The sequence below is a fragment of the Pithys albifrons genome, chromosome 6 (assembly GCF_047495875.1).
Source record: "Pithys albifrons albifrons isolate INPA30051 chromosome 6, PitAlb_v1, whole genome shotgun sequence".
Taxonomy (NCBI): Eukaryota; Metazoa; Chordata; class Aves; order Passeriformes; family Thamnophilidae; genus Pithys; species Pithys albifrons.
In genome coordinates, this window is record NC_092463.1 from 50,433,501 (window position 1) to 50,458,981 (window position 25,481).

General features: G+C 38.6%; 1 protein-coding gene across 6 annotated transcripts in view; it reads left to right on the forward strand.

Annotated features, from left to right (window-relative positions):
• PTPN5 (protein tyrosine phosphatase non-receptor type 5) overlaps nt 1-25,481 on the forward strand; it is an 80,535-nt gene that overhangs the window by 1,450 nt on the left and 53,604 nt on the right. For all 6 annotated transcript variants that reach the window (XM_071558842.1, XM_071558840.1, XM_071558839.1 and 3 more), the window contains exon 2: nt 21,695-21,805. In XM_071558842.1, coding sequence (XP_071414943.1) covers nt 21,706-21,805 — 100 coding nt within the window. In that variant the 5' untranslated portion in view covers nt 21,695-21,705. The remainder of the gene's footprint in view (nt 1-21,694; nt 21,806-25,481) is intronic.

Consider the following 25,481-nt stretch of genomic DNA (forward strand, 5'->3'; position numbering starts at 1 on the left):
AAATGAAATTTAGGAGGTTAAGCCCTTGTATTGTAGCATTATTTATAAAGTTGCCAAGGTTCAGACCCAGCTCTTCTGGATGCCACCTGATCGGCAAAGATTTACAGCTGATGATGAGATTCTGTACTCATGTTAGAGCAATAAATTACGGATTCAGAAGAAATGAGGCTGCATCACTTTCTTTTCTTTTTTTATTTTGTAAGTGCTTTATATACTGAGGAAGCTATTTTTTTTGTTTGATCACAATGTAAGTCAGTTTGAGATGATAACCTCTTTGATGTATAAACTATGCAGTTAATGGATCAAGTTCAAATCTTGGACAGACCCACAGCTCACATTAAAATTTCATCAGAAGTTGTGTGGTACATGACACAGTGCTGAATTTTAATGTGTAGACTATCTGAAGTAAATTTTCTCACTATTTGCCCTACACTTCCAGTTTGTCCCTTTGGAGTAGCAGAATGTAGTGATTTTTGCCAAAGTTTTCATTGATATACTTGAATTAGGATTGTATGTCCAAAGCCAGGGATTGTTCAGGGGCTCAATATGTGCCCATTGAGAGAGAAAATTTAGCCCATTGACCTGAATGTGAATGAAATGGATATAGATGAGTCCAAATATTTTCCGTAGGTACCTGCTGAAAGGTAAGCACATCACATTCACTTGCTTTAATCATTTTGTTATAATTGAACAGGCATTCTTTTTAGTATTTTGTTGTTGCTTTGTAGAAGTATTTTTGCTTCCTATTTAGCACTATGCTTTAAGGGCTAAGCTTTAAAATGTTTGTCACTCCAGTGCAAAAAGAGTTGCCAACTGGATGTCATGCATGTGAAACCAGAACAAGAGCCTTTGAATAGCAAGACTATCAATTTAGTAACAATTCAGTATGATAAATGGCAGAATACACAAAAAGAATGCTAATTTGAACAATTATAATATGCATATTTTAGTATTAATATTGATAAAGTACAAAGCACAAAAGCAAATAAGCACATACAACTTTTTAAGTAAGCAAGCTGGTTTGAAATGGAAGACCTGTCTTCTGTTAGGCAGTTTATGCTTTAAAAAAAAAAAGGTGCAGGATTGGGAGAAGACCAGCTAAGTTTTTACAAGCATTTATTTTGTTTTCTGGATATCAAAATTCCATTTTGTAGCAGGATGCTTTCCAGTATCTCCTTTCTCAGTATCTGGAAAGGCAGATGTTGCTGCAGCAGTAGCAATTACAATGATCTGCAGCACAGCAGAAAAATACCCCTCTGTTCTGAATTTCTGCCTCTGTCTAAAACAGTCAAACATGTTGCTCTGTTTTAGTCTTGTCAACAGAAGAGATGAGATAGGGAAGTTAAGTTTTTTCAGTGAAGGAGGTGAAGCTAATGTAAAATTAGGAAATTTCTGTTTCAAGAATAAGTAAGTTTGCCTAACAAATTGCATTGAAGAATTCCATTTGCTTGAGTTTACCTTGCAAAAAGTCAGGGAGTTTTGCTAGGTTTGGTTGCTTGTTAACCAGATTCCTTTGTCCTGTGGAATGAGGAGTCAAAAGGCAGAAGAGGCAGCAGACTACAGCCCTGTAGGCTTTTGAAGAAGAGCCTTTCAGACCTGTAGCTTTTTAAAAGGGCATGACAGATTCCCAGCTTCACTAAAATGATTGAGAATTTTGCTCTCACAGTTTCTCAGTTCTTTTTCAGTTTACTTCTTATCCTGTGTAGGCCACAGCAAAATGTGACTGATGTGACCAAGATTCAACCTATGATAGGGAATGGATTCCTGGTTTAAACTGATACTTAAAGAGTTTATCTTTAGTTTTCAGAGATAAAGTGTTTCTACTTTAGAGAATATTTGAGACTTCCTGTAAACAAAACATGCAAGTAAAATTTAAGAACTGAAGGGCAGATTTGTACTGAAGCATGTTTAGCAGTATAAGGTCAGAAGAGATGCAGAGTATGTGTGTGCTAAATATATGAGTGCTACCACATAGCGAGTGAGCCATGATATTCAGGAAAGGCAATGATTTTTAATATCTCTGGAAGGTGACAGGATTTTTTATCTCACAATGGAGCTCATGCTTTTTTCAGACTCTTCCCTTAATCCTATGGAAGCAACCTGTCCTGTGATTTTGAGCAACATTTTGAAGAACTAATATAGTAATAGTTTGTATGTTAGAAATCAAACTCGAGCTCCTGTGTTGTGAGTCCTGATTTGTGACCACATAGAATGACAGTAAGTGGTATGTTACTGGTTTGTGTCTTTTTTCCTCTTAGCCCTTCCTTGTTTAGTGACCTGCTGCATGAAATTTGACTGTTAACCTGTTAGGAGCAGGAGCAGCCTTTTCTTACTTTTTTTAGTGGAACTCAAATCTTTCTTTGCCACTCTAAGAGATGGATGTAATAGAAAGTAACAGACCCTGGTTTAAGGTCATGGGTAGCTGCCCAAAATATTTAGTATTTTTAAGATTTGGGCTTCTAGTTTCTTGTTTTCTTTGTGGTTCAGTATCATAACTAGTTTCATTCTGTGTTTCACTGCAGTGTTCATGGGTATAACAGGCAGATAGTGCAACCTCCTGTATTTTTATAGCAATTCTGACCTGTGGACACAACTACATGAGCAAACAGGAACTCTGATGTTTGACACCAACTCACCTTTCAGGTGTAAGCAACTTGATTAAGTTACAGGGAGATTGTGACCTCCCTTATCTATCATCAGATAAACACCTTCAGACTAGCCTTGTCAATCACTGCAGTATATAATAAAACCATTTAGGCTATTTTAGAAAAGAATATCTGATGCTGGGTTCAAATAGCAGTGAGTGCTAGAATGAGTAAAAACTGCATGTAGTATCTTTTATGTGCCTGGACTTCTTTAATATGATACCTGTCTTCATAATTCTGTGTGTGCAAACTTGGTGCTTCTAAACGGCCCATGGTTTCAGACAGGTTTTGGAAGCTTCAAAGAGAAATTACTAATCCCTGCAGTGTGCAGAGCCTGTTCCTTGCTAGTTATGCCCACTGTCAGACCCACAGCTAACGTGTCACTATCCAAACTGATGTATGTGTGCATACACTGCTCATCAACCTACATAAGCTGTGACACAGCTAGTCTTAATTACGCTGCTTTTTAAAAAATCATTCAAATGTTGTAATTTATATAGCACTAGAATTGTTCTAGAAGATCATGTTTTGTTAAAAGTGCTGATGAGCACTTAGGACTCTGAAGACAGCAGTTTTGTGCAAGATAAGAATGTTCTTTAAAGAAGCTGATGGAGGATAGAGCTCCTGAGTTCCTGGCAGACAGTGGCAGCATAAAATGGCACCATAGTCTAGTCTGAAATTTTAAGGATTAAATGTCCTTGACTTTACAAGAAGTTACTGCATTGAAGAAAATTAGTAGTGGGCTAGAGACTGCTTTCAAAACCTCTGTATGTAAGTTTGTTTCTGTTCAGTTACACTAATATGAGTATGGAGCAACTAGTTTTTCTCTACAAGTGAATGTGAATTGAATCCCTCTACATTAGAGGAAGTAATTTTATTTATACCTGAGATAATTTATTTTATATATACCTGAGATACTTTTATAATTTTATAATTATAATTTTAACCTGAAATCTGCACCCATCAGTTCTGAATGACTTTGTTTCTAGAACTGCTAGTTAATTGAGGAAATGGATGGTGTAAACTTTACAGCATAACTGAAACTGCTTTTGCCAAAAGAGTCTCCATTTCAAAACTGTGTATTCCAGAGATGTTGGTTCATTTTTGGAAGGCTGTTTGAAACCTGCAGTTGACAAAGGTCATGAAGTCCGTGATGTCACAAAATATGCACAGTATCTCGTATGAGTGACTTCCACACCCTTGCAAAAATTTGTTTTTATCACCAAGGCCATTTGCAGTATAGAGTCCTATCAGTAGGGAACAGATTAGAAGTTAGGAGTCTTGGACACATGCACTGCATAAGATTCCTTGAAATACACTGCATGGTTGTTACCCCACTGTTAAATACAAACCCAATTCTATCCTTGGCAGATAAATGATTGATCACTGCTCTTGAGGAAAAAAAATCAGTGGATATTTTAGTGGGCAAGTCCAGTGGACTTAGATTTTTTTTCCCTTTGAAAATGTGGAAGAACTTATCTCTGTTTTCCATTTCCTTTCATCTTCATTACACAGTTCTTGTAAGAAACAATAAATGCAGAAAGAATCTTGCAAAGTATGTGTCTGTTTGTAAGTAGGCCGTTATCAAATGCTGGCTTAGATTCCTATGATACCCTGAGAGATGAAGGAGATGTATTTCATTGGGAAATGGAGGGCTAATTTACATATGGAAATTTGCTAACATTAGTGTACCAAGCTTATTTAAGCTTGCCTCTTACTGAACCAGGCTGTGAACTGGAAATATTTATGCCTAAATAGACAGAATGGCTATTCTGGTAGATTATCCTGTGTAGACAGATCCTTAGATTGAAATTACCCTTGAAGGAGTTGATGAAATCAAATCTAAACTTAAAGGTAAACTTAACGGAGAATAAAACAACAAAAGGTGTCCAACTGCAATGCAAGTACAGATGTAACAAGAGCCTAAAGATCTTCAAAGTACATGTGCTTTAACAAATATACATTTTCATCTGTGAACCCAATATGAGAATTTAAGGTTAAATATCCTCTTAGATATCCAGTCCTTTGTTTGTTCTGTATGTGTGTAGTGAACAGAATACTTTCTCTTTAGAAGAATAGATGCTGATCTCTTCTCTGTTGTGACCAGTGACAGGACCTGAGGGGATGGCCTGAAGTTGTGTCAGGGAAGGTTTAGGTTGGATATTAGAAAAAGGTTCTTCACCCAGAGGGTGATTGAGCACTGGAACAGGCTCCCCAGAGAAGTGGTTACAGCACCAAGCCTGACAGAGTTCAAGGAGCATCTGGATGATATGGTCCTGCGCAGGCCTTAGAGTTGGACTCGGTGATCCTGGTGGGTCCCTTCCACCTCGGCATATTCTGTAATTCTGTGAATACTGTGTATTTACTTCTGTTTCTGCAGGTAATGGTGTGTCACATGTTATTACTGCAGCAGAAGCATGACAGACATTTGTTACTTCTTGAAATGCATGTTTACTGAAATCAGAATTATACCTAGAAATCAATGTGTCTCCAGATCCTGTGAGTTTTGTGGGTCTTGAGATTTACATGCCTTTTTTCAAATGCAAGGAATACAGGTAAAGATAACTTGCCCTATGTCCTATTAAGAAGTAAATGTTGAAAATTGATATAAGAATAGCACTAGTCTGTAAACTGAAGTCAGTAAAGTATAAAATTGTATGAAATAAATGGCAGAGGAGGAGCAGACATGGGATGGTAGGGACTGTTGATGCAAAGCAGCAAACAAGATATTTGAAGGAAATTGTCCTTTCAGAATTGTAGAAATTTTGTTAAAATCAGTAAGCAGTTTAAATTTACTTTGTAGTACAAGTTATTTCAAGCTCTGAAGTAATTGGCAGTTATTTGCACTGTGGGACCCCATCAGCCTATGAAGTCATTGCAAAGGAGAGTCAAAAGACATATTATAGTAAATTCAATGCTGCCTTGTGAGGTAAAATATATTCTAGAATTGTGATTGAACTTAAATAGAAAATATTTTCTAAAATAATGTTTTTATTGAGTAGATATAATTTGGGATATTTTGTTCACCTTCAGTTATTTAATTTTTGTTTTGTTTTGTTGTTGATTTGATTTTTTTAACAACCTACCTCTATTGTTTGTGACATTCTTAGAAGCAGTAACTTGAAACTTTCACATACTTGAAGACTGAACAGGACAGTTTGTTTTTACTTATACTTAATTTGTGCATACCTTCTATCGTTATCAAAACTACAGCATACTACTTATGTTACTGTTCATGCAAAGTTTAATTCCCTTCTGATTTCACCTCTTAGAAGGGGTGTCTTAGGTGAATTTAGATGATGAATTCATTTGGGCCAATGTATACCTCACTTTCAAAATTAGATTGTATCTAGTTTTTTCCCTAATTTCACATTTCAGAAAATATTGATCCTTGTGGTTTATACCCTGAGAGAAACATTTCCTTTTTCCCTGTAGGTACTTGCTAATCCCTTTCAGTGGGAGACCATATTCTGTTTCTAACACTAGTGTTATGATCCTCTAAACGTATCATAGCGTTCAATAGAAAATACAAATGATGGTATTTTGTAAAGATGCAGAGAACTTTTTCGGCTATCACTGAGCAACCAAAACTTCTGGGGAAAAAAAAGAAGCTCAGAATTTTGCAGTGAGGGTATTTGTTCTGAATTGTACCTCTCAGTTGCTATAAATAATAACCATTTTCATAATAGATGACTTGAAGTCTGTAAAAGCAGGTCATTCCAATTACTACCTTCTTTCTCTTCTTGCTGTTTCAATGGCAGGAGATTTTTAGCAGCCAACAGCATTGCAGACCTTTTTAGGTGGAGGTGACTGCTTTATAGATGTGAGAAAAGAAGTTCCCCTGTGGTATAACAAGCTTTGTATCCTTTCAGAAGGCAGGATTAAAAAAGCTAAGCAAGCAGTTACCTTGCTTCTTTGTAGCCCCATTCCTGCCGCCCATCAGCTTGCCAGGACCACAGCTCTACTTCACTTGTGTAGAATGACAGTTGTTAAGTGAATAGTAAGGGGATGGGTAGAAGAGTGCTTGAGAAATTTCTTCTTTGGTTGAGAGAAGTAAAAGAGAGGCGAACAGTCTGTTGAACCTACTCATTGACCCCAGCTGGTGTCTGAAAATGGGTTTGTGACAAGCAGTCCATGGGTTGTAGCTTCACAGTTGTCCCATGCAGCTGTGGTGACAAGACAAACAGCAGATTTTCCGCATAGTCATTCTGGAGATCTGTTCTTACAATTCTCTGCTGCCTACTCAAAAGACAGGCCACTGGATCTCCTTGACTGTATTCCATGTATTTCTCAATCAGTGATAAAATTTTGCAGCTCATACTGGTGTCTTGGGCTTGGCCAAAGTTTGGGCTGTTTAAAATACAGGCATATACACTCCCATGAAATAGTAAGGAAGGCAGATTGTTGCAGGCCTGCTAATGGTAGGGAGAATCCATGTGAGTTTGAGGTTTCATTTTTCTCTCCTCTTGCAACATTTAGGTCATAATGTTTAGGTCAGGACACTGACCTAAGAAGAAAGCTAGGCGTCTTGATTCAGCCTTCCTAGGAGAGTACTTGGTTTACCAGAGATGTTATTTGAAGCATTCCCTTGGATATGTGATACCACTTTTGAGTTTACTGTCAGTTCACTGAAATACACTTGCCTGTTTGTTTTGAGGGGGGTTGTTTGCTTTTGGTTTTTTATAATACAGGTAAATAAACTATGCCTAATATGGTTTTTTTTCTAGCAGCATCTAGAGATTCTGGGAACAGGAGACTATTTTATTCATCAGGCAGTACATTTTTACTGATGGTTCTGCAGAGTCCTTTTTACTTCTCAGAAAAGAGAGTTCCTGCTTCCTTCCTGTACCTTGTCTGGTTGAGTATGGCTAGGTTTGGTTTTTCTTTTCCAGAACATCTTCCTTTTGAGACTCCAACAGCACCTGTTCCCTCATTTTCAGTATCAGTTGCAGCACATACTACCAGACTGGGGCTTGGCTGTAGCTGCTCCTTTAGAAGCAGAGCCTCCCTTGCCGGTGGAGATCACTACCACCATTCCATTACACTGACCGAAGCCTTTGCTCCTTAAGTCTGACAAAGCAAGCCAGAGAGGTGGAATAATTTAAGTAGTTGTCTTATTTCAATCCTCTTCCAAACATGGAAATCGGAGCCTGCAAACACTCGTGAGATGAAACATTGTCACAGATATGATAATTTCTGTGGAACTGCAGATGTGACTACTTTGTTATGAAACTGCTGGGAGGTTCAAAAATTATTGTAACAAATCCTGTGACTAAAGAGCATGTAACTGTTATTTTATTCTGCTGGTGATTGCTTTAGCACTTCAGAGCCTGTTTAGAATGGTCACATAATTAAAAGATCTAATGTTTTCTTTTAAAATAGAGGAGAACTTCTGTCATACTTAAATGATGCCTAAGTTGCACTGATATACACAAGGAGCTGAGTGTCTAAATGCTGTGTTTATTTTAGCCTGTTACTTATTGTCTTAAACCATGTTTTCAGATGGTACTCTGTGGTAAATTACTGCAGGCACGTGTAATATTCTTTGTGCTATGTACATTTTCTAACATGCCTTATTTCTTAATTGTGTATTTTGTCCCTGAACAGTCACTGTCATTTGCTCTTTTATCTCTTTTGAGCTTTATGCATCATGTACAACAGTGTATAGCCTGAATTTTTTAGGAAAATATGTCATCCCTTTGAATTTCCTATGGGCTTTCTGACACTCTAACCCCTCAGACTCCTGACTGGAAACACTGTAGATCTTGAATATAGTTTTAACCATTTGCCACAGTTCTCTGTGTTGCCAGCAGGCAGCAAATCACAAATGGAGATTCAGTGCTCTAAAGTTACGTGTTGATGAGAAAACCAGCAATTAAGTACCAACGTTTTATTTGCAGAGTAGTCTGTACAACTCAGAACATAAGTTTTCAGTCTATCCTTGAGTGGATTAGATTACGTTATATTAGTTTGTGTAAGTTTAAATTGAGAACTGTTGCTTTGTTGTTAGTCCTGGACATAACTTTAAAATTAAACTTACTAACTTTAATGAAGGAGTTTTTCACCAAAAAAATTGTGCCAGTGGTAAGATACTGATTCAAGCATGATGCTGGTTCCAGTGTTCAGACAGAAGAGCCATTGTCCTGTGTATCCAGGATTTAGAGAAAGATTCTCTTCTGCTTGGCAAGCTTGCTTAAAAGTTCTGCTAATACTAACTCTGGCTTCACTGTGTTCTGTCAGCCTATTGGTGTCTGTCTTGTGGCCTGGGATTTGTAGAGCTGGGCCTATGCAATTGCTGATTACACTGGGAAGAGAAGGCAGTCCAAAGATAGCTGGAATAGTGTCTGCTGTCATTTGGGAATTTGCTTTATTAAGGCATCCAGCTTACTCCCTTGGTTGTTGATGCTGAACAGAAGTAGAATTTGAGAGTAGATGTCAAAGCTAATTTACTGTCTGTCCTTGAAACCAGATGTTTATTCCAGTTTGGAATATAGAGTTTCCTTTCTATGTCTACAAGCTTTTCTTCCCTTTTTTTTTTTTTAACCATTCTCTGCTGCTCTGTGCATGGCTTTCACCCTGTCCATCTGTGTTTGTCAGCTCTCTGGTCCAAGTGTCAGCTCTCTAGCTGTGTATTTCTCTTCCTCTCAGAAAGAGCTAAGTAACCTGCCACAAAGGCTTCAAACCAGGGAAGTACAAACCACCTTCTTTGTCCACTACAACCTGTCAGATTAGCAGCTTCTGATTGATATGGATATTGTCCAAGTTGAAAGGAAGCAACGTTTTCCCAGAAGGTAAAGAATCCCTTGTTTGTAAGGGCTGAAATGAGCTGATGGTCACCACTACAGGATACATGAAAGTAATTTGCTTCTGTTTTTTTACTCTTTTGCAACTGATTGCTATGGACATCATCTTGATTCTGAGAACACAGCAGGTATTTGGAAATATCATCTTGATGTACTGGTGGAAAATGCCACATTAATCTGTCCAGCCATTTTTAGACCAGTTTCCTGGAATACTGAACTTAAGCATTGCATTTACCTGGTTGTGATTGCCAATTTTCTTCTTTGGTTGCTGAATGATTTTAGGACCTGATGCTTCATAAGTTACTACAGGAAGAGACAAGCAGCAATCTGAGGTCCTACTAGCATGCCAGGCTACATAAAGCCTTTCTTACTAGTCACAGTGATTTGCATGGTATTGGTCCTTTGTTCTAGAGAAATATTTTTTTCCTGTTGTTCATGAACTGGTCTCAGATCTTGGATGAGTGTAATTTTCAGTGCTCCTCTGCTGTGCTTTAGTTGTTAATTGATGATAATTCTGAATGCTTAATGCATTTAGTTTGGTGATTTCTAAACCTTTTTCTAGCAGACTATTTCTCAGTGACATTGGTTAATGTGGAGAGTGGTTTTGGGGAAGCAAAGGGATTGGAAAGCAAACCAAGCTTTTTCTCTTTTCTGTCTTTTGTGTGCAGTGGTGCCATGAAAAGCAAGAGCTGGAAAGGGTGAAAGACTGATTGTTCCTATTCCACTCTGCACCTGCCAGGCTTTCACATCTGAAAAGTATGATGGAGAAGCAGGGCTCCATCTGCTGATGTTCTCTTTTATGTGAGATATTTCCTTTAAAAAGGGATCTTACATAAATGACTTTGCTGACCTTTGTTTCTGTGTATATGCCACATCACATCTGTGGGTGTGTTGTTTACTACTACAGAAAAGGAAAAGGGAGAAATCAAGTCAGTGCTAGAGCTGCAGAAAATAAGTAACCCCTCTTAGTTGTGTGCAGGTTATAATTTCTAAGCAAAGTTTAGCATCTTCACAAAACTTGGACCAAGGTAACTTCAGAAGTTATGCCAAAATGAAGCTTAATTTCTCTTTGTGTTGAACTTTGGTGGCAGAAATCCCCCATATGGCAGAGGGAACAAGATCAGACTACATGGTGTTGGCTGGCAAGCTGGGAAATTTCAAGGCCTGTCCACACAGGGCATAGGTATTTTTTTCTGTCTGAAGGGTTCCTGATACTCAGCTGGGGGGTAAAAACTGCTCTTCTGTGTGGATTTGAAGTGGTGTCTGGGGAAGAGGAAAATGGTATTGACAGGAGCTTCTTTTGCTTTGAGCATTATGTCTCTGTATTCCCTGGAGAACTCATTAATTTTTAAGGCTGTGGCAGCAATAGGCTAAATGGATAAAGTAGTGATACACTGATGGTGCATTCATCCCTTCGGGATAACGAGTTCTTCTCCCTTCAGATATGTGTCTCACCCCAAGTTCAGTGGATCAGTTGAACCTGATAAGGCAGCTATTTAGCAAACAAGAAGATGACATTTGCTATAATGGTGGAAACAAGAAAACTGTTCTTTCTAGAGCATTGACTGCCCTCCGATTCAATCTTTCTGAAGATTTTTTTACCGTGCCGGTAAATTCTGCCTGTTTGTGGAAAGAAGGGAATTATGCAAGGCCAGGCTCACCATGGTTTATGCTGAGGAGACTGTGTGGAAGACATGATTCTGAGTTACATTATGATTTCTCATCAGTAATTGCTAGTCAGGATGAGTGGTAATTGTCGACTTACTGGGTCTTAATGTTAGTATGTTGTGAATTGATAAGCTTTTCACACATGGATATGTTATAGTCATGTTTCATGCAAATGAATATACAGCCCTTTGGTGGTTTGTAATGTCTACATACTTAATACAGTTAAGCAAAATTAAGACAATACTGTCCTAATGTGTGGGAAGGCTTATATTGGACAGGGTGGGGAGCTCCTGAGTCCTGACCAAGGGCCTGAGTTGTTATACCCAGCTTCCTTTCCAAGAAAAGTCATAGCAAATGCTACTGCCTCCTGAACTACACCCTGGACCCTATGAGAGACATACTGCCTTTTTTTCAGTAGGTGGGTGCTTTGAAGGGGTGGTAATCAATGCTGTGCTGGCAAAAAAAAAACAAGCAAGGGAGTCTGCGTCATGGCCCTGGAGCCTGGTACCAGTTTGCTGTCACCTGTCACACAACCCCAGTGCATAGGGAGGATAAAAGGGGGTCCTTGCATGCCCCGCTGTGAATTGGCTGGGGTTCACAAGGGGGACAATTGCCTTGGTGGCAGCCAAGGCCTGTGGCACTGAAGGTGGTTCTTGAGCACATGTGCATCCCTGTGAAGGTAACAGGAGTATTGAAGGATACAAAGTGATGCATCTCAGAATATTTAGAGGCACTCAGGACAGTGAAGGCTGGAAGCAGTCAAGCAGTGGGCCTCCATTTAGTACTGAAAGCACTTGCTGGCTTTACTTTGAGCTTTCCATCCTTACTTTTAAGTTTTCTGGCCTTGTTTGAGTACTGAAACCATTCAATGCAGACTTGGATGGTCTTAAGTGCCTCTGTCCACTCTGATTGTTCTCCTAACAATGTCAAATGTTGCTTCCCCTCCCCACTGTTGCAATCCATTTCCAAGAACTAGAAGTCAGAAGCATGCACTTTGCTCTAGGTGGTGGGGCTGGAAACATAGGAGCTCCAAATTTGATACTGTATGTTTTATAGTTAAAAAAACAATGCCAAAGTACTGTGAAATACACCACATACAAACATCAAGGGGAAAGTAATGGTCCATCTAATGCAAAGTGTACTCTGTGCATAAAGGTCTTATATGTACTGTATATTTCATCATGTTTGCAAGTTTATAGTCCTTATCTTCCAGACCTTGGACTGTAGACATCTGCAGCCTTGTATAGAAGAAGCATCAAGCTTTCTAAACAAAGAATAACAGAGAAAGTATAGATGGACTGTGATCCAGACCACAGAAGCAGCTCTGAGCTGTAACAACTATTGGTACAAATGTACTCAGACACTCTTGATCTCTCATGCTTTGGGGGGATGCTAGTGACTCATATGTCCCACTTACCACCTCCAGGATTCAACCTTAAATACCTGCCAAAATGTTCTCTGCCTTTGGAACTTGAAATGGTTCAAAGCTTCTCTTTTTTGTGTGTTTTTGAATTAAAGCATGAAATCTAATGGACTGTGGTCTAACACTTTCTCCCCACCTCCTTTCCAGAGTCTTCCTGGATTGGAACTCTGTATATCATGTTTCAGTAAAGCTTCAGGATTGTTCAGCTAACATATAACGATGGATGTATAACCTAAATGCTGACACAACCTTAACTAGCCTAATGCAAATGTGACACTATTCATTAAGGACTCTCTAGGGTGCAGTATGCTCCTTGGTGGACTGGCTTCCTGGAAATTTAATGGCAATTTGCGAATTGGCACCCAATTTTGTTTTTAGTCTATCTCTTGCTACTATGGAAAACAATTTTCATTCTGATAATGTGAGAGGTTCTGTTTTACTTTACTTTCACGCTGTGCTTTAGGAAGGAGGATGAGTCAGCTGGTGAGATCTTGGAGAAACAGTGCAAAGAAAGATTGCTTTGAGTCCACTTAGTCTTTTAGAAATTAAGCAGGATATTCGTGCCCAACCATCAGTAAGCAGCTGAATTCCTCTCTCACCTGTTGGTGAAATTCAGTTAAGTTCAGAAAAGGCATCTGAGACTTGTGTGTAATTCTAGCTTTTTTTCTCTTCAGTAACTTTATGGAGGTTGAGATAGGCATTATAGGGTGATGTGGGATTTACATAGTTCTTAGTGCATCTGGCTTGATTATTTTGGTTCATGGCAGAAAAGTGTTGAGTTGTTTTTATTGTGGTATGCTACACTATTCTGCACTACTTACGTGTTGTCCATACAGTGTCATTGTGCAGTAACTTTCTAAATAACTTCATGTACTGACATAGACATTCTGGGATAGTTATTTATAAAATACTCATCCTTCTATACTGTGACATAATTTGTATCTGTAGACAAATTCATAAATGGTAAGTACTTTGGGGGATCTCTACCCCTAAGACCCAAACTGGCCTTTGTGGATAAAATACCATCTAAGATCAGCCACTCTAAATTTGTTGCTTGCCAAATACTTTGCAGCCACTTCATTTAAATACTTAAGTGAGAACCAGTATTTCTTACAAAAATCTATCTCCTTTTTTCTTTCTTTTTTTTTTTTTTAAGAGAGAGTAAGTGAGTTAGTGGGTTCTTTAAAATGCTTCACTCTAAAAACAACTGTCCCTTTTCAAGCAATTTTATAGATTGAAAATGCGCTGCCCTGATCTCCCTGCTCCGGTTTAACATTCACCTCAAAAATAGCTTAATTTTTAAAAAAAATTATAGATGACTACTGAAAACTAAAACTTACTCAGTGATGACATCTTTTCTTCTGTGTATTCTGCTGTGGTTTGACTGACTTGTGGAAATACTTGACTTACACTATTTGAACTGTATGAATACTGGGGAACCATGACAGTTTTGGCTGCCTTCACTCAGTTCCTGCAAAGGGTGAAAACAGGTGAGGCAGTTAGGATCTGCAGTGCAAACATGGTTGTCAGTGGCCAGGGGGTAGGAATGTGTCCAGTTCTTTCAAGGTAAGGCTGGTGTAGTGAACTCTGTTTAATAAAATCTCCACATGGATGAGTTTGATGCAAGTTCCTAATGTGATGTTAAACCATCTGGCAAAAGTATTTCTTCATGTTTCCACAAACCATTTCACAAGCTCTCTGGACATATGTTGAATTCAGAATTAAGTACTTGCATTTGTAAGTTGTCTGTGATGTGTCTTTGCTTTGTCCCTTAAGACCAACCTGTGCTCTGGCTCACCCAGAAGCATGCAGACAAGCATACACCTTATCTGATCAGCTTAAAATTCTGTAACCAAGTCTGCACCACTTGTATTGAAATTTATTTGGGTGGTAAGAGGCATTACATCATTTTATCCAGTCCTTAGTTTACAGCTGAAGAAAGGGGAAAGTGATGGCTGTGTGGAGAGGTGGATGCAGAGCTGAGTAAAACTGGTAAAAGGGTGAAGGGTCATGTGGCAGGACAATAACTCCTTTTTTCATATCAAATTTCTTTGATGCTGCTACACTGTAGATCACATGTGTCAGTGCTAATGGCCAGAAGGTGTTTAGCCCTCTTTAGCCTCTTAGAAAGATGACCTTGAAAGATTATGTGGATTTTGCTGGGCTTGTAAGACTAGGCTCAAAACTGTGCACTCTGTGGGTCTGGTATTTTTAATATTTTTAGGAGTCCTAGGCAAAAGAATGTAATAATTTTGATGCCTACTATAGTGCCTTGTGAAATCCAGTGAGAGGAAATTATCTTTACTGCGCGAAGACTGAGAACTGATGGGGATATTGTGACCACTTGTGGTGGCAGCCTCAGTGGCAGGGTATTTTCTGTTATGTGGGAGGCTTAGGTTTCATCAGAGTGGAGAATTTAATTTCCCCATTTCACTGAGGTTGGATTTTTACAGAAATGTAACTCTATACCTTGCAGGATCTGCAGGAGAGTGGGGCTGATTTGTGTTGAGACAGATCTCCCACACGACTGTGAAGACAAGTGCACAAATTCAGAGTAGCTGGATGTAAATCTGAAGTAACTGTCATGGAGATTGATATTCTCTCTAGGAGTTAATCTAGATTTACATCAGGGTAACTGTGACCAAAATCTCCCAGGATTCATCTTTGCTAGACTTTAGTAGCTCCCTAAATTAATTGCTAATTCACTTGAGATGGTTGATTATTGTGGATGCTTCCCACATATTTCTTCTGTGTTACCATCACAGAATTTAAAGACAGAGCTCCACTAGATCAGACCAGATCTTACCTATTCTAAATTCATGCTTGTCAAATGCCATTTTCTTTACCTAGATACGAATACACTGAATGCAGTCAGCAGATATTACACGAAAGTACTGCAGTCCTCAGGAATCTAAACTAGTGCACATTTGGGTCAAAACCAGCAGAGACATGACAGTCCATGTTGCTGAAGGCACTTAGAATAAGGAAGGGGTTTAAAGACGTCCTGCAGGGTAGTCCCAGATTGCCCTTGAAGGCTGGCCTTGCCAGTTTCTACAGTGGAGCGAGGCAGTGTGAGACTTGTCCTTGGCATAAGTACAGTAGTCAGCGTGAAGTGGTTTCACCACTGAGATATTGAAGAAACATCATGAGCTACCTCCACTCAAAACACTTCTTTCCTGGAGTGTCAGAAAGCAGTTGCTTTGGTGCTTTGCTATTTCTATACAAAACGGTTTTAACATGAAATATCTCATGGTAAAATACTAATTTGCAGCATCCAAGGCCACTGGGAGGGGAAATGATCAGAGTCATTCCTTCAAAGTCTGACGTTGAGGCACCTGGAAATTCTGCCTCCCTTCCTCTTCAGATTTCACCATCAACATTACACTAAAAAGGCACACCTTTCTTTTACATGTTTTGTATGGTTTAAATGAATTTGGGATGCCAGAAGGATGGGTATGTCTGATCCTGCCGTAGTTGGGGCAAGGAGGTATTACGACAGTGTTACTTGAAAACTAAATTCAGGTTCTGCTCAGGTCCTTCCAGGATGGAAGCAGAGCAAAACAGTTAAGTTAGCTTGAGAACCTTTAATGCCATTGAAAACGGTAAAAAGACCTGCACCAGGTTGGAAAGCAAAATTAAATTAGGCCTCTATTCAATAGAAGGTCCTTATTCTGAAATAAACATGTTAGGTCCCACCAGTAAATGTATCTAAACAGCATGAATCTAGAAGTTTCCCTTGTCTTTAGAGATGTGCTTAACAATCTCCCTGGCCCTGGACTTCACTTTGAGCTGGTTTGACATCTAACAGGCTGTAGTTTGATTTGGGAGGGCCTGGTCATGCTGACTGATGAACTGCAGTGAAGATGTAAGGATACAATAAACTGGTGATCATCTTCCCTGCCTGCATACCAAAGTAAAGGCATCGTGCCAAGCAAATATGCGCATTAGATGACTAACAGCTCCCACACTGTCAGTGTAGGCAGGGAATATGCAATGCAGCCACATATGTGTCTCAGAACCATACTGAGTGCTTTTTATTCTTAATGTTTGGTTTTGTTTTTAAATAGGAGTTCAGATCTTTGAGCAGGATGTTTATCTCTATGCACAGAAAACAATATTGGTCATAGTTTTAATACACAGTCAAGTTTTTAAAACTACCAGCTGATCTATCTGTTGTGAGTGACATCAGAATTTCAAACAATTGCTATAAATGTTTGCTAGGATAGCTGTGCATATCATGTATAATTGTCTGACTTTACCTTTATTAATGGCTGGAAGACACTTTTTTTTAAAAAATGAGATTTTTTTTCCAGTGGAAATGTTATTTTGAAGTTTTGTATTTAACTGCCCTGATTGAAATTTGATCTTTCTTTCTTTGATAAAATTACTGTGAGGTGTTCACAAAAATTTGTGTGCTGTAACAAAGGAGTTGAATTTCATTTGAGACTTGCTTAGCCATAGTTTTAAAATGTACATGTAGATACTACTGAGCTGAACACCTAGGGATGGCCTGTAAATCCCAGTAAGCAGAGTGCAGTTCATCTTGGCATTTAACCTAGCAAGGAGCTTCCACTGAAGAGTGCCCTCTTTTCATTCCTCCAATGGTGACTAATCCACCCCCCAAATTAATTAATTTTCTGTCAGCTCTGCAACCTGAAGCAGCAGCCTTGTTGCTGCATAGATAGGCAAGATAGGGAAATATGATGCAGTAGAGGAAAGTGAACAGGATGAAACAAACCTCTTTCTTTCTGCAGCACTATAAGGTAAGATCATCTTAAATGCAACATGAAGTGAACCGTAAGTGTTGGTGGTTTGGACAGTGAACTCATTTAAATTTGTCCAGAAATATTAAGAACCTGCTGAGCTAAGAACTCTACAAACACAGAATGGTAGGCAGTCGCTTGATCTGAATCTTGAGAAAGTGGAGAAACAGGAAACCAAGGACAGATTCTCAAACTGCTAAGTTATAGTTTTGTGGCCTGACAATCAGATGATCAAGTATTCAGTGAACAGACCTCTGATGTTCCCAGAACTAAAAGTTCTCCAAGTTTATCATGCTTTCACTGACATCTCAGAAACATACAGTATTGCAGAAAGCAGACTTCCAAAATACAGGTAGAGAAAGGCTGAAGTCCTCAAATGTTTTCCCAGGACACTCTCATTGACAGTGGCAGAATCTGCCAGTATCCATTTAGCACTCAAGTACTGTCTGATGGCAAACTAATTTTTAGGAGTTCAAGAAGTAACAAAGCCATATTTCCCTTACAGAGCTAAATAGCCTGTGTAATGTGGATTGATCTCTATTTACTCTGTTTAAATACCATTTCTTCTTTTTTGATCTGTCTGTAAGTTGGCATCTAGATCCCTCATCCCAATTACATTTTTTTTGCCAGTAAAAATTGCTATTATATGCACTACCAGTTAGAAGGGGTTGTGTGGAATGACTGGGGTTAACAGTCCACAGATAGTGGAAAGCACAGTTTATATAATGCAGACTCAGATGATTAATTAAACTTGGTCTTCAGATCCCAAGACAGAAACCACTAATGTGCACACTTTATTTTAATTACATGTTTCTGTTCCTCTGCCCCAGGAGACTTGGCCCAGTCTTCCAGTTTGTCTGTTCTCAAGAGGAAGAAAAGGGACTGTCAGAACAAAAGGAGAGCGTGTGGCTCTGTGTATTCTCTTCTCGGGCAAATAGTCTTGTCTGATTGGAGGTTGTAGATGGAATGAGGGAACATCTTACAACATTGCTACAGATTGCCTGAATAAGGTGTTCGTTGGAATAGATTCTATGCCCTTCCCAGAACAGGGAAAAAATGACAGGGAAAAAGTGAACAGTAGCAATAAACTATTTTATGATTTTGTGTTCCACCCTCTGGATTTGCATTACTGTTCTGTGATGATGACCCTTTACATTAACCAGCTCTGTCAGTGCCAGGGTATATATCCAAATAATTATGTGTACAAATTTTTCTTGCATCTGGGCAGACCATGTCATTGTTTTCAGCAAAAATTAACTTGGTAACTTAAAAACATGGGATTTTCTCCATTCAAAGCACAAGGCAAAGTCACTCTTGCTTCCATGAAATAGTCTGAATGTACTTCTGAGTACTTTCTATGAAAAGTTTTTCAATTGCTTTTCAGTCTTCTATGGCACATCCTCTAGAGGTTTTACACAGTGCTAAATTAGGTGCCAGAATCTTCTCTTAACTTGGACCCTGATTTTGCTTGTGCTTATACACATGGTAAGTGCTGCTGTAACTGGTTTTGGCTGCTCATGTCAGAATAACAAACAACATGCAGGAATTCTAAAGGGAAGGTCATGCAGTTGTATTGCCCTTATTGTTTAAGGTGGGTAAAAGTACTGTGCCTTCACAGTTTTACTAGTGGTCATGGGCAGATGAAAGTCCATCTTCAACATCTCAGTGTAAAGTAGGTGTAAAATACTGCCAAACTGGAATATTGTATTCACATCAGTTATGCATTGATAATAACTGCAAGGGGTAGAGAATAATTGAGAATAATAATTGAGTAATAATTGAATAATCATTGAGAATAAGCCTTTATGCATTTTCAGAGGCAGGAGTGATTCCTACCTGTCCTTGCTTTAGTGGTATTTTATTTTGATCATTCACATGCTGTTGGAGAGACAGAAGGTTAAGGTCTGTTAGGCAATAAATGGGCTTATTTCCTTCAACAGTGTAAAACCACACTTGTCCTTAAGTTACATGGTGGGGAAAGGGGAAGCAGTGGAGAAATGCTTGAATTTGGAGTCAATGTAGAGAAAGGATTTCTCTGGCAAGGCACCTGTACTGAATGCAGACTACAACAGTAGCATATAGCTTTAGGAAAGGTAACTCTCTCTTTTTAGAAAAGTATAGAGCTTCAGCAGTAGTTCTTATTTGTTTGGCCCCTCTGGAAATGTTGTGATACCAAGTTCTTTGAACACCATGTTCAAAGAAAACAGGTTTATACCAGCATTAGAATATTGTGGCGAACTGCAGACACTAAGGAAGGTCAAAGAACAGCATTTTGGGCTACTGTCATTGCAAACAGCTTTTATGTTGAAAACTGAGACATGATCAAGTTACCTTGTGTCAGCTGAACCACAGAAACTATGTGTACAGATTCTTAGTCTGCTTTTGTGAAAGCACTAAGCACTTCTGACTTAAATTTTAGCTATCTTGTCTTCCATTCACATTGGACTGAGAGTATGCAGAGTTAATTACATTTCCACTTAACAGAAGTAATAAACTTTTATGCTGGGGTAACCTGTTCAGGTACCAGAGCCTTTCATCTGGTACATAAGGAGAGATGGATAAAGAGATATAGCATCCTTTATTAGATCAGTTGATGTTATTTGGGGATATAATCTGGCCTTCAGTAGTGAGTCAAGAGGCACCAATTCCTTTTATGCAGTGGCAGTCCCTTATGAAATGCAGTTACTTCTTGGTTCCCAACTCATGGCCATTCTGTTGGGGTGAAATGATGCTTGTTAGTTGTTTTGAATGGCACCTGCTCTTTAAAAGAAGGTTGACTCCATTTGGGACTTGCCTGCAAGACATCTTTTCTGGTTTTGAGCTTTGACTGAAGAAATCTCATCAGACAACAAACTTAATAAAAAACATCTAGATGAAAATACTAGGTTGTCATATTTTCCTGTGATGGAGGGAGAGGTGCTTCTAAGTGGCTATAAAAGTAAAAATACCATCTGTATGCTTTATGCTTATTTTGTCTGGTTTTAAGAATAACTTTCGAATTATGTTTTGACACACTATGTACACAGACAGTAATTCTTATTCTTGGACTTACATAGTTCTTCCATACTATGTTTGTATTACAGTTGAAAGAGACAGGATGTATCCAGGCCTTTACAGCCAGTTTCATGCTTTTACTTAGTAATTCCTTGTCCTGGGTAGAAGAGGATTACTTACTACTAAGATGTGCTATATTGGATGAGGTGATTTTTTTGCAGAGTGTGTCACATGTTACTCTGCTGACTTGCTTTTACCTGGATGCTGTCTTCTTGTGTCCTGGTGTCTTCTAAGGATGTGACTTGCTTTTAAATACATATTTCTTTAACATGTGGATGTGCTTATCTACATGCAGTGATCAACTTGAGTCCCAGTGTCAGAGGTGAAGTCTGAATGTCTAAATAGTCTTGAATTTATTTGTCTGTTCAGAACTGGAAATATCAGTTTCTAATGAAAGGATTTCAACAATACCTCTGTAGAAGACGGCACTTTCAGAATTTAGCCTTTTATACTCTTGTTCTTCAGGAGTCATCTTGATTGGGTTTTGTGAGGCACAGTGTATTGGCATCAATAGTAAGACTTTTATCAGCTTTGAGGACTTAGGATGAGACTGTGTATGAACTGGCCTGATGTTCACAGTGTGAGGTCCTTTAGAAATAGATGACAAATCACATGAGCCTTGAAGGCAGAGCACTTTATAATCTAGACAAAAAAGGCATCTCTGGCCCCTTCCTTAGCTGAATGTGTGAAGAAGGAAAAGATCCTTGCAGTTCTTTAGAGGTGAATTGCTTTCTACGTGCCTGAATGACTCTCTTTTCCCATGTCTGGCATACTTGGAGTGGCATGTTGGACATATGTTCTCTGAGGCTATGGTGTTCTCTTTCCAAAATATGTATTCAGTTAGCCCCACTCTGTGGTGGGTATGACACATTCAACAGTTCTTCACAAATAAGTAGTAAGCTTTTGTCTTGTGCTCACAGACCTCTAAGCCCTCTCTGAGATTTTCATGAAATTACGATTTCAGGCGAACGCTTTTTCCATGTGGTGCAGGTGGCATGTAAAGGACCTTGGCTTATGGATCACCTCTTTTTCCTTAAATACTAGAAGAATTTATGGTACAAACCCTTTGGATACCTGGAAGGTTTCATGTAGTTTCCAGTTCATATACGCAGGCAAGAAGCAAAAGCAAGTGTATCAGTAACAATACAGGAATACACTTCATTTCCTTTCTGTGTTTCACTTCACCCCACACATCAGTGGCTTGACATTTTCTTTATAGATGGACATCACATCATGGTCTTTTAGAATTTATTGTCAAGAAAAATTGGGTGTAAAATCCCTGAATGGTTCTAAGACATCTGATAGTGTTAATGCTTCAATTTTGCACTTATTTTTCAGGATTCTAGTGCATGAAGGATGTAAATGATAATCCCAGAGGACCATCTGTCCTGGAGCAGACATTGGAACCAAGCTACTATGTGACTGGAAGAACTGAGTGCAAGTCAGATGGTAAGTGAGACAAGGAAGATGAGATACATCATCCTGTACCTTCAGTACAGCCATACACTCTTTCAGAACTTGTCCTAATTTTCGGAAAATTCATTGCAAGTTTTGAATGTTTTGCAACATCCTTTTAGCATGAAAGGACATTTTTGCTGGTTTTTTCATAGTGAAGTATATATTTTAATTTATCTGTGGTTCTCACACCATTCAAAGAGCCCATTTTACCTCTATTGCCTGTTTGATGTCTATAAAGTTCTTTCTAGCTTAGATTTCTAAGGTAGCCCAAAGAATTGAGCCTTTGTCTCCTAAAAACTCCTTAAAAAGTCCTTTTTAAATTCAGTCCATAGCTGTGTCAAAAACTTTTTATTATTTTTTTCTTTATTTATGTATGCAGTAAGTACATTCATTTTGTTTACTTATCAAGGAAATGGGTGTTTTCAAGCCATTTTTCTAAATATATTCTGTCTCTTATAGGAAAGTGTTTCCTGTCTGCACAGTGAGGGCTCTTGGAGTAAAGGGGCTTTGGACTTTTAATCATGCATCCAATGTAGATAAACCTTTTTTTTTAAAATTGGTTAGCAGATTTATTTACTGGTTACAGCTAATGCTGCACTGGACCGGCCTTTCATACCATCTTGCAGACTGTTGCAGTTGCAATTGCAATTCTTTTTATGATAGAGGAGCCAGTTCAGCTGGATGTGGGTGAGCTTTTGATATCAACTCCACACTGTGAAAGAGGCCAAACTTACGAAAAGAGGATGCTGAAAGCCTTTACTGGGCCGTGTTTGGAGGGCAAAAAATGTTCTATATCCAAATAAGCTGTAAGCTGCATGGGTTCATTCCACTTGCTGTATGCCTTACTTATGAAAAACCCTTTTTGAGCTGTGATCTTTTATTATTTATATAAGAATCCCGAAAAGCTTCAGGTAACCTCCAGATATTTCTCCTGAGCATTCACATTCTCTTTACAAATTACATATAAGTGGTCATCTTTGGCCAACTAAGTCAATGCTTGCCATTCATTTGATGTCAGAAAGTATACACTTTCTTTTCTGTAAGCTCAGAGAGTCATGTTAGTGTTTTACACATTTTGGTGTTCCTTACATCCTTGTCCAGACCCTTTGAGGTGCCTGTTATACCTAGGCCTTAAAATACCAGTGTTATCTAAATTTTTATTGAGGTGGTGTGTTAGTGTGCCAAATAATTGGAAGCTTCATTATGGTAGAACATGTACAAATACACAGTAAATGACAAATACACACTTTTTGCCTCATAGCAATTTCTTGATAGTTTGACAAAAGTGGAAACATGATGTTGTATGTTACATGACCCTGGTAGTCGTAGACTATATTAATTTCAAAGCAAGATGTAAACACAGTCCTGCTGGTTATACAAAATAATGAATTCAAAAATCACTTTGCTGAGTTTATCACATTTATCCCTGCACTGAAATTTGTACTAAAATGAAGTTAAAATATGGAGTTAAACCATGAGTGAATTTGTTCCATCCGCTAACAAGGAAACACACAGATCCTGTTTTTAACTGATATTTAAGAAAAATTCATTTATGTGCTGTAAATCCAATATATGATTCTTATGGATAATGAGTATATTCAGAGGTCTTTCACATTTCATTTCCTATGAACCATGTATTGATGCACAGAGCCTGCAGATTGTTCATCGAAAAGATCTTTGATCCAGCAGTGATACTGGCTTACTCTTTATACGTGGGCAATACAAAGGGAAGTTTTTCAAACAGTTTTGTTTTTATTTCAGAAGAAGGTGTGGGTAGTTCTGCCTTGCAGAAAAGCTTAGCCAGGAACAACCTCATGTGGGAGGGCAGAAAGAAAAGATCAACAATCATTTATCATGTGACATTGAAATGGAATAGTTACACCAAAAAGACTTGTGCTAGAACTTTCCAGCTGAATGTGAGCTGAAGGTCATGCACCTGCCTTCATGTTAACATGATAGGGCCAGCATGGAAGCATTGGTAAAGTACTGTGGAAGAAAGTCTGTGTGCTGGCTGAAAACACACCCTGCAAAGTCCTCTGTCTGAGGTGGCTGAACACACTGGTTTGGACACAAGAGGCAAAGATGCTTAGAAAGTATCAGTGACACTAATTTTAGGGATGGCTCAGATGTATAAAATGCAAATCCATGCCTTTAAAGTTGATGGTAAATGCTCCAATAAATGCTTGAGGTAAAAGTTGTCCAGGCATTGTCAGAGAACTGTAGACCGGCCCTTGTTTCAAATTTGGCTAAGAAAAGGGGTATCGTTCCATTCAACTGTCACAAATGCACTACTAAACTTCAGTTTGCATAAAATGCTATATAAAATGTGGCCAGACTTTTTTTTTTTTTGGTAGTTCTTAAGTTGAGCCATGAATAAACCTCATACAAAGAAAATGTTTTCATCATAGGTCATAGGAGCTAATGAAAAGCTTCTAAGGCATGGCTTGATTAGTGTAGGTTGGAGGCCTAATTCAAATTCTGAAAGATCCCTTGGAAAACAGTTAAGATATGTTTATGCCAGCTGATCAATAGGGAAGGTGAAACCATAAATGATTTACTAGATTGAAAAATGGTCGTTTTAAATAATTGGAAGGCTATTTATTTCACAGAACTGCCTCATGTTCACATGCTCACATCCAACATGAAGCAGAAAGTATGCAGAGTGAAATTAAAACTAGAGAGTGTTCCTGGAAGATTGTAGTTTTCTTGTAGCTGCACATCATAGCAATGAGCTGTTCTTGTGCGGGTGGAAAACAGGATACAGATGAAAGAGGTCACATGAGTCTGTGGAGATGAGCAAAATTAACATGCTATTTTTGAAGGAGTGTGCACTCGGGGTGACAGTTTGAAGCTGAATTCCTTCAGTTAAATCTTAATGGAAGCAAGTTTATTCTGCAGTGTGTACACAAAACACTAGAAAATAAAACTGATGGAAATCTCAGTTTGTATCTTAATAACATTTAAGAATCAGAGAGATGAAGAGGATGAGGCAGTTTGCAGTGCCAAAGTATGCTCTAGCTACAGGGACCATGATTTCAATGAAGAGTTAAAATAAAAATCAGTCTATTCTTTTTGACAGGTATCTGTTCGGCAAATTGTCATGTGCCAATTTTAGTTCTATGGTCCTTACTGATTTAGTACAGTTTCTTTCAGTATTATCATATCTTAATGTAGGGCTGGATGAGGTCTTAGTTTTTGGGTTTGTTTCTGTATTTTGTTTTTATTTATTAATTCTTCTTGTACTTGATACTTTTTCAAGCTGGACAGGTGGCAAGTGACTTGACTTGATGCTGCATAAAATGGTTATCTTGCTTCACACTAAGCAAGAGCTATAACTTTGGTAAACTGGCATTTGTAATTTAAAGACTTGAACCTGTGGATGCTGTCCCCTGATATATGTTTACTCCTCCGTCAGCTCCACTGGTCCAGCATAGCAGTCACAATGTCAAGGATATCTTACTGTTTAATACCAAAGATAATACTCTGTTATTCAGACTGGGATTTTGAGGCATGTAAGGGAACTGATTACTTGCTTTCCACTGAAGTTCCAGTGAAAGCTGGAGTTTTTGGTTGTATTTCCTGCATGAAAAGACAAGAGAATCCATTTGCTGCTATGTCCCTGGGTCTCTATGTTGCTAAGTACCTTTCTAGGTCACATGGAGAAATT